Consider the following 14,508-nt stretch of genomic DNA (forward strand, 5'->3'; position numbering starts at 1 on the left):
CGAAGCGGCTTCGGCCAGAGGTCCAAAACTCGGCTGCGGCGTTAGCTCTGATACCGCTACAATATCTCTACAATCCCGCTCTGATCGCTACGATTACCCCCGATTTGATTTTTTCCCCTGTTGCCACGTGGCGTCATTTGGGCTCTCCGATCGATTTTTCCTCCAATCCAACGGCAGCCAATTTTTTGCAATAAAATACTGAAAAAATTCAAATTTTTTTAAAAATACCCAAAAATTAATGAATTTTTTCTATAAATACCAGCCAATTTTTTATTTATAATTTATTTGAAATTTGAAATTGAAAATTTTATCCGATTATGAGATATGAATAGTATTGACATGTAGGAACCCTAAAATCTAATCCTAAAATATTATCCAAATTAATTATTGAGGTAAAAAAAATTGTGAATAAAACAAAAAGAATAATGCTTGCCTTAGCTTAATTGTAAATTTCGGTACCAAAATGATACAACTAAAAAATGAACTAATTCAATATTCAACACCAAAATAAGTGATGCCTAAGTTACAAATTCAAAGATTCATCATATTCAATATCCATCAACATTTTCAATATTCAATATCCATTAACATATTCAATATCCAAATCCTAATCAACATATTCAATATCCATTAACATATTCAATGTCCAAATCAACCAAATCAATATTTATCCATCAACATATTCATCAAATCCAAATGGTTAAAACTCATGCATTATGGCTTACAGACCAAAAGAGTTAAACTTATGCCTTATGGCTTACAAAAATACAAACACAATCCAAACATAAATGACAAAAGCGTTTGAGAAATTGAAAGGTAAGCGAGAGAATGAAAAAAAAAATTATATTTCAATGAGTACTATTGTGCAGTGCTCAAAATCTTGATACGCTCCATACTCGATTAGAGAATATCTATCTACCAAATACGGTATGAAATCGTTCAGTGCGGTTAAACGGTATTTCGTTTAAAATGCCCACCCCTAGTGCTTAGGTCTACCATGAATTGTTAAGTTGACTTAACTCCTGTTAGATTTAGGGGGTGTGATTGTAATAAATGAACCTGTGTGGTCTGACTGTAATTATGTCAAATCTCAAGGGCTCTAAGTGAAATTCACCCTTGTTTTTATTGTTATCTTGGGTTGTGTGTTTCTTCGGTTGTACTGTACCCTTGTGCTTTCTTGGTTGGTCTTTTGACCTCGTTGTCTGTTCTTTGGGCTTTGACCTATTTTTGGTTAATAAATTCATTAATTAGCAAATTAAAAGAAAATCAAATTAGAGTACCAAAGTTGTTTCCCCAAGTTTTATTTGATATGGATAATGCATAATTAATTTGGATCTTGCTTGTAATATTTTCGACCTAAAGAAAACCTAAAATATTACCTATATCAAAATTTTGAGAATCATTTTGATGCTTGTAATATATAACATTAGTTTTTTTTAATAAAGAAAATGAATAAATTTTTTATTTTATTTTGTCAATATTGTTAAATTATAAGATAAATGTTTATTTGAAATTTTACTAAAATACGGTGGTATTTGGGGGCATTTCAAGGAAGGCCAAATTGTAAAAGTTAATTTGGATGAAGAAGCCAAACCAAACGAAGGAAAACAGAGAAGAAACAAAATGCCCCGTCTTTGAACCTTTCCTTTCTCTCTCCATAAAATTTAATTGGGTGCAAACAAAAACATGCAGACTCAATTGTGCAGTCCTTTACTTCAATCAATCTGCCCAAACAGGTCCAATGGGTTTCGAGTTTTAGACACATAGAAATCAAAAACTCACAACGCAAGAGAATCACCGGAAACTCACACCATGGAAGGTATTGTTGTTTTCCTCTCTGTCTAAGATCGTTTTTGAGATATGGGTTTTCTATTTTCTGATTGATTTATGTGAATTTTTGCATTGCATTGTTTGTTTGTATCTGGGATTATCCTGTATGCATAGAGAATTTGTTCTAATGGTGAAGATGTTATCTAGGTTTTATTTGTTGGCTTCTTGGTTACTGAGAAACTTACAAAAGGAAAATGGAGTTTTCATCATGTTGTTTTCTGTTTCCTACTGTATAACAGTACCAATACTAGTCGAGTCTATTGAGAAAGGAGATGGAGAAGAGTGTAATATTTCTTTTATCTGCCATTAGCCTAATATATTTTTATATAATTTCAATGCTTTAAGTTTCCTACATTTTCATATTAGACACAAGATTAGGCCTTAGGGGTTTTTTTCCTTTCTGAATTTCGTTAGTCTATCGGCACAAAGGTGATCGTAACATCATTAATCACCAAGATATGGAAATCTCAGGAAAGGCTTAAATTTTGTAGAGATGATGCCCTTAATATATTTTTTGGGAGTTTTGTTCAACTTTATCGATTCTTCTGTAAATGCTATGGTTAATAGTGTAAGGTGTTGTCCTTGTTTGAGTATCAAATGTTCTGGTGTTTGATTAACAAACCTTAAGTAATTAGATTTCCTATGATTGAATTGGAAAATTTGTTTCCAAACAAGAAAGTTTACATAAAAAAAAAGGGAGTAACTGGTTAGTTGGTAGATTAATATATGGAAAAGTGAGGTAAGTGCAGATGATTTCACATAAAAGGAAAAAAAAGCTATCCGTTTGTAAATATTTTAATGGCATATAATATGGATAGATGGCAATATCAATTAGTTTAACTTAAGAAAAGCCTATGCTGATAAATAAATTAAAAAACCTTCAAGAAAGTTTGTGAAACAATGTTCTTTTAGGTATGTTACCATGACCTACGTACATGTACAAAATTTATGTGAAATCAAGCTTGTGAAATAGGATGCTGTTAGGCATGCAGCCATGACCTGTGTGCAAACTGGATTTTACTCACTGGGGCACACTTGACTCATTGGTCAAGGCTGTGGAAGGGACTCGTGCGAAACATAAGCTTCAGTACTGTCTGTTTTAGAAATTAGAATGCCCTCCTCTAAGAGTCCCACTAGTTGATCTAGGGGATCAAGCAACTCTATTAGAATTATGCATGACCACCTTATTTGCTGAAGTTAAGGCAATCGAATGTACTTCTTTAAGACTGGAGCTGCTATATTTGTGTGTTTGGATTTTATTATGAAGAAGTATGTTGTATACTTGTTTGTATGTTTGTGAAACTTGAGTTAAATGTTTTTTAGTTCAAGAATAGCAATGCTTTCAAATGTGTTTGTGAACTTAGGCATTTTTGCTGAATGGTGTCTAGTTTTGGAAGATTTTGTTCTGAAGGTTCAGTTCAACCTGTGATCATGTAGAAGATTCCTGCAACCTAGGAAGGAAGGAATTGCATATTATTCCCACCATTTTATATTTCTCTTAGAAGGTCTTTCTTATATGTGGCGATTGTCTTATTCTTTGTTGTCTCCAATAAGAAAACAATATATAAGCATAGCCACACCTATAATAATCTTAATGAAGAAAGTTATTCATGTGAACATTATTGCAAGAATAACTTTGCAAGAGTTCTCAATTTCATATTCATAGTCTTTGGCATTGTTGAGTCACAAAGTAACAATTCTTAGCTTCTTTCTCACGCTCCCAGTTGTTTCTCACTTGGGGGAAATTTAAGTGATATAGAATTTGTAGAATTTTCACATGTGCTGAGAGGAGATATTGAGCTATTCAGGGATCTGGGGTTATCTCTTGTAAATCTTTTTTCTTTCATTGCTAAACATTCCGAAGCATCCCACCTTTGATCCTTGTAATATAAGTTGAGATATCGGGCTATTCAGGGATCTGGGGTTATCTCTTGTAAATCTTTTTTCTTTCATTGCTAAACAAAAGAATCCCACCTTTGATCCTTGTAACATAAGTTGCAAATCTTTGGTCCCTACCAAAATGTCCAGTCACTTGCTTGGCTGGTGGCACATGGTAACATTAACACATGTGATATGCTTCAAAAGAGCAGGAAATACTCTTCATTATCTCCTCATTGGTGTGTGCTGAGAAAAACTCCCCCTAACATCCCAAATCTGGAGTAGACTAATCCTGGCTTTTGTTTTGGAATGGGTAGGAATTGATACTCTTTTCCATATGAATTCTTTCTGGGTGCTTTGGTAGCAAAGGAATAGCAGAATCCTTGATAATAGAGAGGAAAATTTGGCTCCACCGTGGGACATAATTCTCTATCATGCTTCCCTGTGGGCTTCCTTGTCTAAGAAATTTAAGGATGCCTCTTTAGTAGGATTCATCTGGATTGGGCTGCTTTTTTGGACTACGTGTGTTAATTTGTTTTGTAAAGACTGGGGCATGTTTTATTTTTTTTATTTTAGTGGGTGGTTGTGCTCTTGATGGACTTCTTGTCCATCATGCTTTATACTTCTCTTTTCTATCTTTAATCATTAATATCTGATAATATTAATGGATGCAAAATAAGCATGAATCTGATAATATCTGCTGATATAGAGATCACTCGGTGGTGGGGATGCCATAAAATTCTGTAATTATTTTCCAAGGAGGGATACAAACAAGAGGAGTGTATATGTTATCTGTGTCACTGAGTATTTACCCGACATGTTGAATTTCGTTTTTCATGAAGGTGCCGTCTTGCTTCTTGGTAAAATCTTCGCACAGAATCCTACCTTCACAGGGCATTTTATTTAGAGCTGGAAGGGGAAGATGATTGGAGAGAGCTAGCCCCCATTCTATTTCCCATAGTTTGATTATGGTAGTCAGGGATATTGAAAATCTAGTTGAAGTTGAGAAACTATTTGTTATAAGAGTTAAATGTTGAAAATTAGAATCATTCCCTGATCTCGGTTATTTTGCACGATTGCTGGTGGGAAGATTAAGCATAGGTGGTAGTGGATCATATGTGGAAGTCATCATCGGTCACTTTTTAGGTCATTTATGCTACAAAGAGGATGGCGACTTTCCATGTGAAGGATTTGTTAAATTTGATTGAGGCTATGGTGGGGAGCGAGTGTACTCGGTTTCTCATCTTTAATTTGTTGTTGACATTTTTTCTCCTCAACAATTGAGGAGGAGAGATGTGGTAACTTGGTACATAATAAAGATTTTTTCAGGTTAGTCTTGGGTTTAAAGTCAAACTTGTCCAAGAGTGTGCTGGTAGGAATCAATGTTGAGGAATGACTCTTGGTGTTCTTATCCCAGGGAGTGGGTTGTGAGATAGGTGAGTGGCCTTTGAACTGTTTGAGACTTCGTGGACTACTCCATGTATCGTTTTGGGTTCGGTGTAAATATTTTTGCATGCTTGCTGGTGGGATTCAAAAGCGATTGTCAGAGGTTCAAGCCGATGTCCTCGGAGAGACCTTTCTCAAGGCTTTGGTGTTTAATCTTCTATTTTGGGAGAATGGGGAGAGGATCTGTTTTTAGAGATAAATGGGTTGGGGATCTCCTATGTGTGCCTGTCGTTCCTTTTTCAATAGAGTTCTTGTTTCATATATAAAAAATTGGGAACCATGAGGAAAGTGTCGTTGGTGCTCCATTCATATTAAGTGGAGATGCCAATGAATTAGAAAGGGATGTTTTCGAAGAGTAGAAGTAAAGGATTTGAAGGAACACAGTATGTATTCTTAACAGAATGTGTAGTCCCGACATAGAAATGGTGAAGGATTCTTGTGACTGAACTCGAGTAATATGGAGGAGGTTATGTTGAGTCTTATATTCATACCTGGAAGCTGATTGGGTATTAAATATGTTCTGATAGATGTATATTATCCTGTCATTGATTTCATTTTGTGACTAATATATCCTCTTTCACTATTTGGTTGATTTTTAGAATCAAATGAGCTGCATTCTGAGGAGAATAAAACTTCCCAAGATAATAATAAGAAAAGAAAGCTGAAGACACCAGCCCAGCTTATGGCTTTAGAGAAATTTTATAATGGTAAGGATTCTTGTCTTGGCATATCTTTTGTCTTGCTCAGTTTTGAGTCATCAAATTTCTCAAAGGAAAATTCTTCTTTTTCCAGAACATAAATACCCTACAGAGGAAATGAAATCACAAGTTGCGGAGCAGTTAGGATTGTCAGAAAAGCAGATATCTGGATGGTTTTGCCACAGAAGGTTAAAAGACAAAAGATTGTCAAGAGATGAAACTTGTGCTAATGGACGGCAAGATCGTTCAAGTGGTGTTATTCAGGATCGAGCTAGTGGACTTGGGCAAGACTCATGTGGCAGCACTAAACATGGAGATCATAGGTATGTTGATCCAAGGGAGGTTGAAAGTCGAAGGCTTTCTGGGCATGATTTCCCAGCTGCAGATATTACCCGTGAGTATAGGAGTCACTATACCGAAAGAGTTGGTGGCATGGATAATACATCTTCAGAAAGTAGCTCGTCTTTACAAGATAGGTTCTTTACTCAAAATGAGGATCCGTATGATGTGGAAACTTCTAGATACCTAGCCCATAATGGAGTCTTTTCACCCATAAATCCCAGGGGCACAGAGAACATGGCATATAAGCCCGCAGGGTATTTGAAAGTGAAAGGTGAAGCAGAAAATGCTGCTATTACAGCTGTTAAGAGGCAACTTGGGAGACATTATCAGGAGGATGGTCCCCCGTTAGGTGTAGAATTTGATTTGCTTCCTCCTGGTGCATTTGAATCCCCGATTATGGATTCAGTCCATGGTATGTCATAATATAGTTTCTGTCATAAGAACAAATTTCATATTCCATGAAGTTAGTATTCTGAGAACAGAAAGCTTGATTACCCTTTTTTTAGATCTTTTTACTCAGCTTGTATTGATGCTCTCATATTATTAATTATATTTCTTTGGGTCAGCATCATACAAATAGATTGTGAGGTATGCTTATGTACAGGAGATGATTCTCTTTTTGGCTCAAGAAGAGAACTGAACAAACTGTGAGAGAGTGTAAATGTTGCATTGAGAGAGGACACGATGATGGTTTATGAGAGAAAATGTGTAGTGATTGGTGTGTAGTTGTTATTTTTGTTATCTGCTTTGTGCATAGGTGATGCAAATATTATCATTTTGTGTATAACCAGTGAAACAAGATTTTTAAGGTGTTTGACATTTTATTGTATTATTTTACAGTTTCATGAAGAATATGCAAGTTGTTCTGTATGGAAGGCAGATGTTTATATTTACCTGATTCTACTGGCACAGGGCTTTGTCCAGTGAAGTAGCATAAACTTAGAAATCTTGAACTTCATTGTAGAGCCTATAATTTAATCTAATGTTTTATAATATAGCTCCTGAAGATAAATTTACTTAAACTTATGCTTTGAAGCAGTGTTAAAATTTACTAGCTAGGCTTTTGAAACATTGAAATAACATAAACTAGCCCTCTCACAAGTGGTTGAGTTTGCTTTCCGATTTTTTGTCTTCTATTTATTTATTTTTTTCTAACACTTTTTTATCACATGGGTAGTTGGAGGAAAGTGGAGTAATTGTCAGATTAAGTGGACTTTTACTGGCAGTGTGAGTTAGAGGTAGTTTTGTAAGATTCACATCAAAAGACAAGAAAACTGTCCTAATAAGATAAGGCTATAATTTGTTTCTTCAAGGCTGTGTTTTCATGGTAGGTTGTGGAGTTAGGGTCAGATTTTGGGAGGATGACTGGAGCCGGGGGCGGTGTTTTGAAAGAGGTGTTTCCAAGACTTTTCAATTTGTCCAGGAAGCAAAACCACAATATTTCCTCTTTTACGGGCTCGGATGGGTTCCCTCTCAGCTGGGATTTTGGTTTCAGGAGGAATCTCAATGAATTGGAGATAGCGGAGGCGGCTAGATTGTTGGATTTATTGGAGGGTGTGAGGTTGATCACTTCCAGATTGGATAAGAGAAGATGGAAGCTTGACCCCTCCGGTCTATTCTCCTGTCATTCTCTCTGTTCTCATATTCAGAATAGTGGTGAGGGGGAGATCTTCTCCCCGTACACTCAAATTTGGAAGGCCAAGACTGCGCCGAAAGTTAAGATCTTTGTGTGGCAAGCGGTGTTAGGAAAACTAAATACAGGTGATACACTACAGAGATGCTACCCCTATTTGTGCCTTAGCCCTCACTGGTGTGTTCTATGTAATAAGGCAGGGGGGAGCGTGGACCATCTCCTTCTTCACTGCCCTTTCTCTCTAAAGTTGTGGGAGACACTACTGAAGGAAGTTAACACGGTGTGGGTAATACCGGAAGGGTGCTTTGAACTTTTTTCCATCAGATTTGATGCTTTGGGAAGGGGAAAGAAAGCTAAAATTCTCTGGGGTAGTCTGATGCAGGCAGTGGTTTGGAACCTATGGCTGGAACGTAACAGGAGAATCTTCGAGGATTATAAGGGAGTGGGAGTGGGAGTGGTAGAGTTATAGGATAGAGTGAAGTTTTGGGCTGCCCTTTGGGCATCAACTTCCCTTGCTTTTAAGGATATACCCTATCCTACAATTACGCGCAATCTGCTGGCTGTAGTATCTTAAGGGGTTGTTTTATGTTTGGTTGTTTAGTTCTGTGTTGAGTGGCCTTGTGTCTGTTTTACCGGCTAGTGTTTTTTCTTTTTATTTGTGTTCTAAATGCCCTTGTTTTGATCCTTACAAATTTGAATAAAAATGTTTCTATTCAAAAAAGAAGAAAGAAGATAAGGTGTGTTAACGAATAAGTAGTAGTTTGTAGAAAGAGAAAAGTGTGGGTAGAGAGGGAATCCCCTTTCTATAGTAGTGTAAATATAGAGAAGACGTGTGCGTGGTGAAGATTCTTAATATCAGTGGGGTGAAGGCAGCTGAAGTACATACAACATAGATAGAAGCTCTGATTTGAATATGTATGTGAGTTATATATCTCATATCTGTGCAAATATGTTTTGTTTGATACGTCATTGTACTAATGATGTTTTATGCGTATACAAATCAGCAGTATTCCAATATTTCATGCTTTGAACTTTATTCCTTGACATGGTTCTATTGTGATCAAGCCTTTTAACTTTGTCTTTCTGCATTCTTCAATTCTCTTACCATTTTGTCTTTTGGTTTCAGTTGTTAGAGTAGTTACAAAAGCCTGTGTCAGTTGGTTAGTCAGGCCCCAGAAGTGGTGACTGGGCCTATAGTCTAATTTATTTCTTGCGGTGGACAGGGAGATGTTCTGGTCAAAGTGTAATAGAAACTGAATTATTGTGTTTGAGAGAAGATGAACTGGGGCCTTGGGCCCTCCATTATTTTAGCTATTCTTTGCAGTAATTATTTCAATGTGTCTAGTGTAACATTTTCTTCTGTAGTTTTTCCTCTTTATAATATGAACTTCCAACTTATTTACCTGTAATTGGAGCACTAACGTTTTGACCTACTCTCTGAGTGGTTTGCTATAAATTCCGGGCTTACAGTTTAAACTGGGGGAAAGAGTGGGGTGGTGAACTCCCCTACTCATTTCGTGTTGGATGTTGGTGTTTATCTTCTTGTGTCTTGTTTGCCTGATTTCTGTCGTGCATTCTCTTTTGAAGCTTTTGGAACCATTTCTTTGCATTTGTTTCAGATTTGGATTCATCTTGATCTCGGTAGATATGATGGTTAGACTAATAGCGTACAATGTGTGTGTAAATGCGAAATTGTAGGTTTAATAGTTTGTATAGTGTATTTGTTTTGATTCTACTCTAACTATGTAGATATTTTTAATGTTAATGAATATGGAACTTTGTCAGGGATATATGATATCATGGAGAATATTGTTAACAAGGAATGCAATGGGAAGAAAAAAAAAAAAATTCATCAAACCACCAAGCTGCTTACTTTTTCAAGGAAAACAAAAAATAACCGAATTGCTCTATAGGCATTAGCACATCAGTCTTTTTGCTGTAATTTTCAATGTGTGTTTAGTCTGGGAGTTCATTATTTTCTATGCATGCTTGTTAACGAACCTAAAAAATTGTTTCCTCCTCTCTTTTATTTTGAAGTTATACTCTAGAGGAGTATGATTTGCTTTCATTCACATTCTTGAGTCTTTTAGTAGTTACCTGGAATGTTTATTTGAATATTTATATATTCCGGAAGTGTATTCTTATTTATTTTTTGTTCAATGCTATGCAGAACCATCCATTGTTGGGAATCCTGTCCTCCGTTCTCCTGACATTTCTGGAGTGAAGGGGCAACTTAGTCCAAGAACTGTAAGTGACCTTCTGATGCATTTGTGTTATATTTGGACAGATCTAGTGGGGGAAGGGGTGTGAAAACTTCATGGCATAGCTAATTTATTTGTTTATTTCAATTATAAAAGATAATAATGGCAAGGAAATTTTATCTAGTCAATTGATATTGATTCTGAATGCTTAGGTGCCAGTTATTCTTCAGAAATCAATTTTTCTACAGAATACCTTTCTAGATGAAATAATGTTATTAGTTTTTAAGTCCAGATTCAGAGTCTGGCCACATTAGTCTGACAAGAGAACAATTATTATTATTATTTTAAAGGAAAGGATGAAATTTTATTTCACAAAAGAAACTGAAGAAAACATTATGTGCGCTGGAGGGGGATACCACCTGCTCCTGTTTCCCGGGATGTGAGAGGCGGTGCTTATGTATTGCCAGTCGACTGGGCTCTCACATCCCGCAAAAGGGTATTCTGATCCTTTGTTTATGTGTGTTCCTTTCAGAACCAAAACATGTAAAGGCTTTGTTAAAAAATTTCTGCGGGACATCCTTGTTGTATGCAACTTCATCATCTTTGATAAATTCGAAGTTCTGAATTTTAGAATCTCAAATCTCTTTGGTCATTTCCCTTAGGCCCAGGTGTGAGCCATGTTCTGTTATGGGTTGAGGTAGAGAGAGAAGATTGTTCTACTTTGGTTACTGCCTATTTTGTAATTGTTATATTATAGGGTAGATTACATTTTTACCCACATAAACTATAGCGGCATTTTCACTTTGGTGCATGACAATCAAAACCTTACAATGCCATACCCAAAGTTTGCGCCATCTTTGAATTTCAAACTTCCATTAGTGTCTCCATCAATTTAGTCATTTTCTGCTGATGTAGAACTAGTGGGCCCCACAAATTTGATAAAGATTATGCCACATGGGAAAAAACGATTATAAAAAAAAGCCAAATAACCTTTTACATGTTTAAAAAATTGAGAATCAGATAAGTAATTGAAAGATTTAAAGATAAAAATTAGAAACTAAACAACATAAAAGGAAAGAAACCCAATCTTCCCCAATTCTCTTCGACCCTCATCTCCTCCCTTCTCCCTCATCTATCCCATGGCGGATCTGCCATTGCAGATGAAACCAAACCCATTTATCTCCAACGCCTAATTAAGAGTCCAAACAATATATGCTGCACAGCCTGTTGGCTACAAGACCCAAATCAAACCCGTTATCACTAATCCAATGCTGTCAAAACTGGCATTATTGGGTTTGGAATGTTGGCCAGAACTTCTTTTGGTGTCGGGTCTTTAATTTGGTGGATGGGTCTTAGTGAGCAGCACCTAGATTTTTTCCTTTATGGCCTCCCATATTCTGCAGGTTCAAAATCTGGCAGACCGTACTGTACCATAATCTTCTCTATCTTCAGTGCACCACCATTGCTGACTGTAGATGTGTGCCAGCTGATACAAGCCATGCCACCTGCATTGCATTATCATCACCATTGCTGTGAACCCTATCCTTTACTTCCAAATCCTCTTCACCCTCTGAAATGTAAAACAAAAGCCCCCAAGACAGAACTACTATGACATTTCTATGAACCGTTACATCTCCTGGATCTTGGCTGGTCCACAACCCTAGCACTTCCTCTTCTAACTCCTGGATCTTGGCTGGTGCACAAACCTAGTACTTCCTCTTCCAATAGAATCACATCCACATTCTTAAGCCCGAACCGCTTTATTTATTTATGAATTTATTTTTAGTTTGTCTTGACATGACATATAGCCAAATTGCATTTGCATAAGTTAAAATTATAATTGCAAGTTTGGATTAGCACAACTTACACCTCAAGTAAGCAAAATATCTCTGCTATAATATCTTTGTTTTTCATTTGTCCGTAACTGGAATACATTTTTCTCCCTCCCTTTTGTGATATTCTTTCCACCTTTTGATGCCCTTGCAGAGATATGAAGTATACAATTCCAAGTTCAGTTCCCAGGATTCGTATATACAGCAGGAAAATCCTTGCATCATGCATGGGTTTGATCTTCAGGAGAAGAAATCTAGCAAAAAATTGAGACAAAAGTCTACTTATATCAACCACACAAATTCTTCTCCTGGAAAGAACTCTTCCTTGGATATTTATGATAAATCTGTTGGCGGAACCTCTGCTTATAATACCAATAGGAAAGATAAAATGAGATCTAAGCGGGGTTACTCTGGTAGGAAAGTTACTAGTGAACAAACAGAGCCTTGTTTACATGAGTATGATAGAGTTAGTAGCCCCAAGCTTGTCCAAAGGAGTGATTATTTGAAGCCAAAGCCTTCGAGCTCTATAGTTAAGCGTTCTGAGACCCTATACCTTTCAACTTAAATGCTCTATTATTCAAAAACTCCCATATGGAAAGTACTTGTCTTGTGACTGTTTTTAATTGCTATGTGTGCCAGGAGAACCTTGATGGAGAATGTAAGGCCATGAAAGTCTATAGCAATCCAATTAGAGTAATGATGAACTCTACTGATGAAATGGTGGTGAGTTTGAAATTTGGTGGGACAATGTTAATATGTATGTGTGGCATGCATACATGAGTACATACAACTTATGAATGTTTTCTCATTTGCTTTTTGTTCACATCCTTTTTCCTTATTGATGAAGGTTGCAAAACAAGCCAGAGTTAATCTCCCTCAACGAGATTATTCGACAAATTCGTTTCCTCAACTGCCACCTCGTAAAAATCAGATTAAAGGGTTCGTATAACTTCCTCAATGTGCATGTGCCTACAGTTATGTGCGCAAATGTGTGCTTGTGGGCTTGAGTGTCCTCCATGTGATTTTGGTCGTCAATTTGTGCTTGTCTTGTTTTCACTTTTTGTTTTTATAAAAGAATAATAATAATTACCAGGGATTTATTTTCTCTTTTGACTGCTTAAGCTCAGGCTGCAAAAGTCGCATTTCCCCCCTGAACCTGTTTAAATAATGTTAGTTTTACATGTAAGAGTTAATATACAGAGGCTGTATATGGCAAGCTATTCTAGGTTAGACTGTTATCTTTTCCCAACTAGCAGCGGAGTGATTTGCTTCACTTTCTTGGTCCAGTTACAGTGGCATTTCCCTTTGCCATGATGACATGCTGTTATTTGCAGTATATTATGTTTGGCATTATACTTGCAACATCTGGCAAACTCTTTATGAGGCCCTGACTTTGATGAAGTGATTCTTATCCTTAAGGTGGGCGAGAATAGCATTAGAATGAAGCTTTCACGGATTGGAATCTTGACCTTCTGCTTCATCAAAGTTTTACCGAATTTAGGTGCATGAGACACAAGAACAATTTCCTACTTCCTGAATACCGTCCTAGTAGAAAATAATCTTTTTGTTTTTTGTTTTCTGTTTTCTGTTTTTGGATTATATCCTTTTGAGGATGAACAAAGTATTACTATGTCCATGTCGCAAATGTAATAGCATCAATGACTGAAATTAATTGCCTACATAAATATTTGATGGATCCTCCATGGCTATCCGCTTTCTGACTGTATTGTGCATCATTTAGAACTGCTATGGAGATGCCATCTAGCTTCAGTGAGGATGAAACTGCAGAAACCAATTCTTCTGTGGATTGAGGATCCCGCAATTGAAGGATGGAAAGCTGGGAGGGATTCACAAGGGCCTTTGGTTGTACAGTTGAATAGAGCATGTATTCCATTTAAGCACATCAGAAGTACTATATGCGGCATTGTTATCGTCAGCAGCAAAATGCAGTAGCTGGCCTGTTTTGCTCTTCCAGTGATCATTTGTTAATATGTGTAGAAATAATTTTTGTACACAATCTTAATTGGTCTTGCATTATGGTGAGTGTGATAGAGGTGACAGTAAGATTGTAAATCTTCTCTGTCTGGATCTGCTATGTGTACGGTCTTTAGAAGGAAAGCTCATCCAACGCAAGTTACTGCTTTTATTGTTGGTTAAATGATGGCAGAGCTTTCTACAACTACAAAATTTGGCTTGCTTTAATTTATAATGAGAAGAAACGGGTTGTAACTTATTAATGGTTCCCGGTTCATGCATTATGGTGGAGGAATTAACTCGTGTAGCAGATACATGATTTCTCCATTGAAACTTTTGTAGCAGATACATGATTTCATTAGGGATTTTTGGTTTTTTAATCTGCATGTATGCATGACATTTCTTTTCTTCAACTTAACTACCTGCAGATATGAACAAATTAGTGAAATATCTGCTAATTGCTAATTACTTTGAACAGGGGTTGTGGAAATAACACTGGCCTGCACATTTTCTCAAACGAAGTGGCAATCCACCTCAATATGTTTGGCTCGCCCGTAGATGGAGGCTCGCCCGTGAAAAACTGGGTTTGAAGCAAGCTTGATTATCAGGAAACTATTTTGTTGGTTAAGTCAAACCAGATCCTAATTCCTGTAATAAGCTTACTGCCTCCATCT

At 36.6% G+C, this 14,508-nt stretch overlaps 1 protein-coding gene across 2 annotated transcripts; it reads left to right on the forward strand.

Annotated features, from left to right (window-relative positions):
• The first annotated feature begins 1,554 nt into the window (after positions 1–1,554).
• LOC103327167 (uncharacterized) lies at positions 1,555–14,214 on the forward strand. Of its 2 annotated transcripts, none has more exons than XM_008229456.3 (8): positions 1,555–1,819; positions 5,754–5,861; positions 5,947–6,606; positions 9,998–10,074; positions 12,015–12,389; positions 12,500–12,583; positions 12,708–12,799; positions 13,602–14,214. In XM_008229456.3, exons 1-8 carry the CDS (start codon positions 1,813–1,815, stop codon positions 13,669–13,671), a joined length of 1,473 nt encoding a protein of 490 aa, XP_008227678.1. In that variant the 5' UTR covers positions 1,555–1,812; the 3' UTR covers positions 13,672–14,214. The 2 variants fall into 2 exon arrangements, 1 of the variants encoding a protein (XP_008227678.1); XR_016125173.1 differs by having other exon boundaries at positions 1,560–1,819; positions 12,500–12,617.
• The last annotated feature ends 294 nt before the right edge of the window (positions 14,215–14,508 follow it).

The sequence above is a fragment of the Prunus mume genome, linkage group LG3 (assembly GCF_029339155.1).
Source record: "Prunus mume cultivar Tortuosa linkage group LG3, ASM2933915v1, whole genome shotgun sequence".
In the NCBI taxonomy this organism is placed as follows: Eukaryota; Viridiplantae; Streptophyta; class Magnoliopsida; order Rosales; family Rosaceae; genus Prunus; species Prunus mume.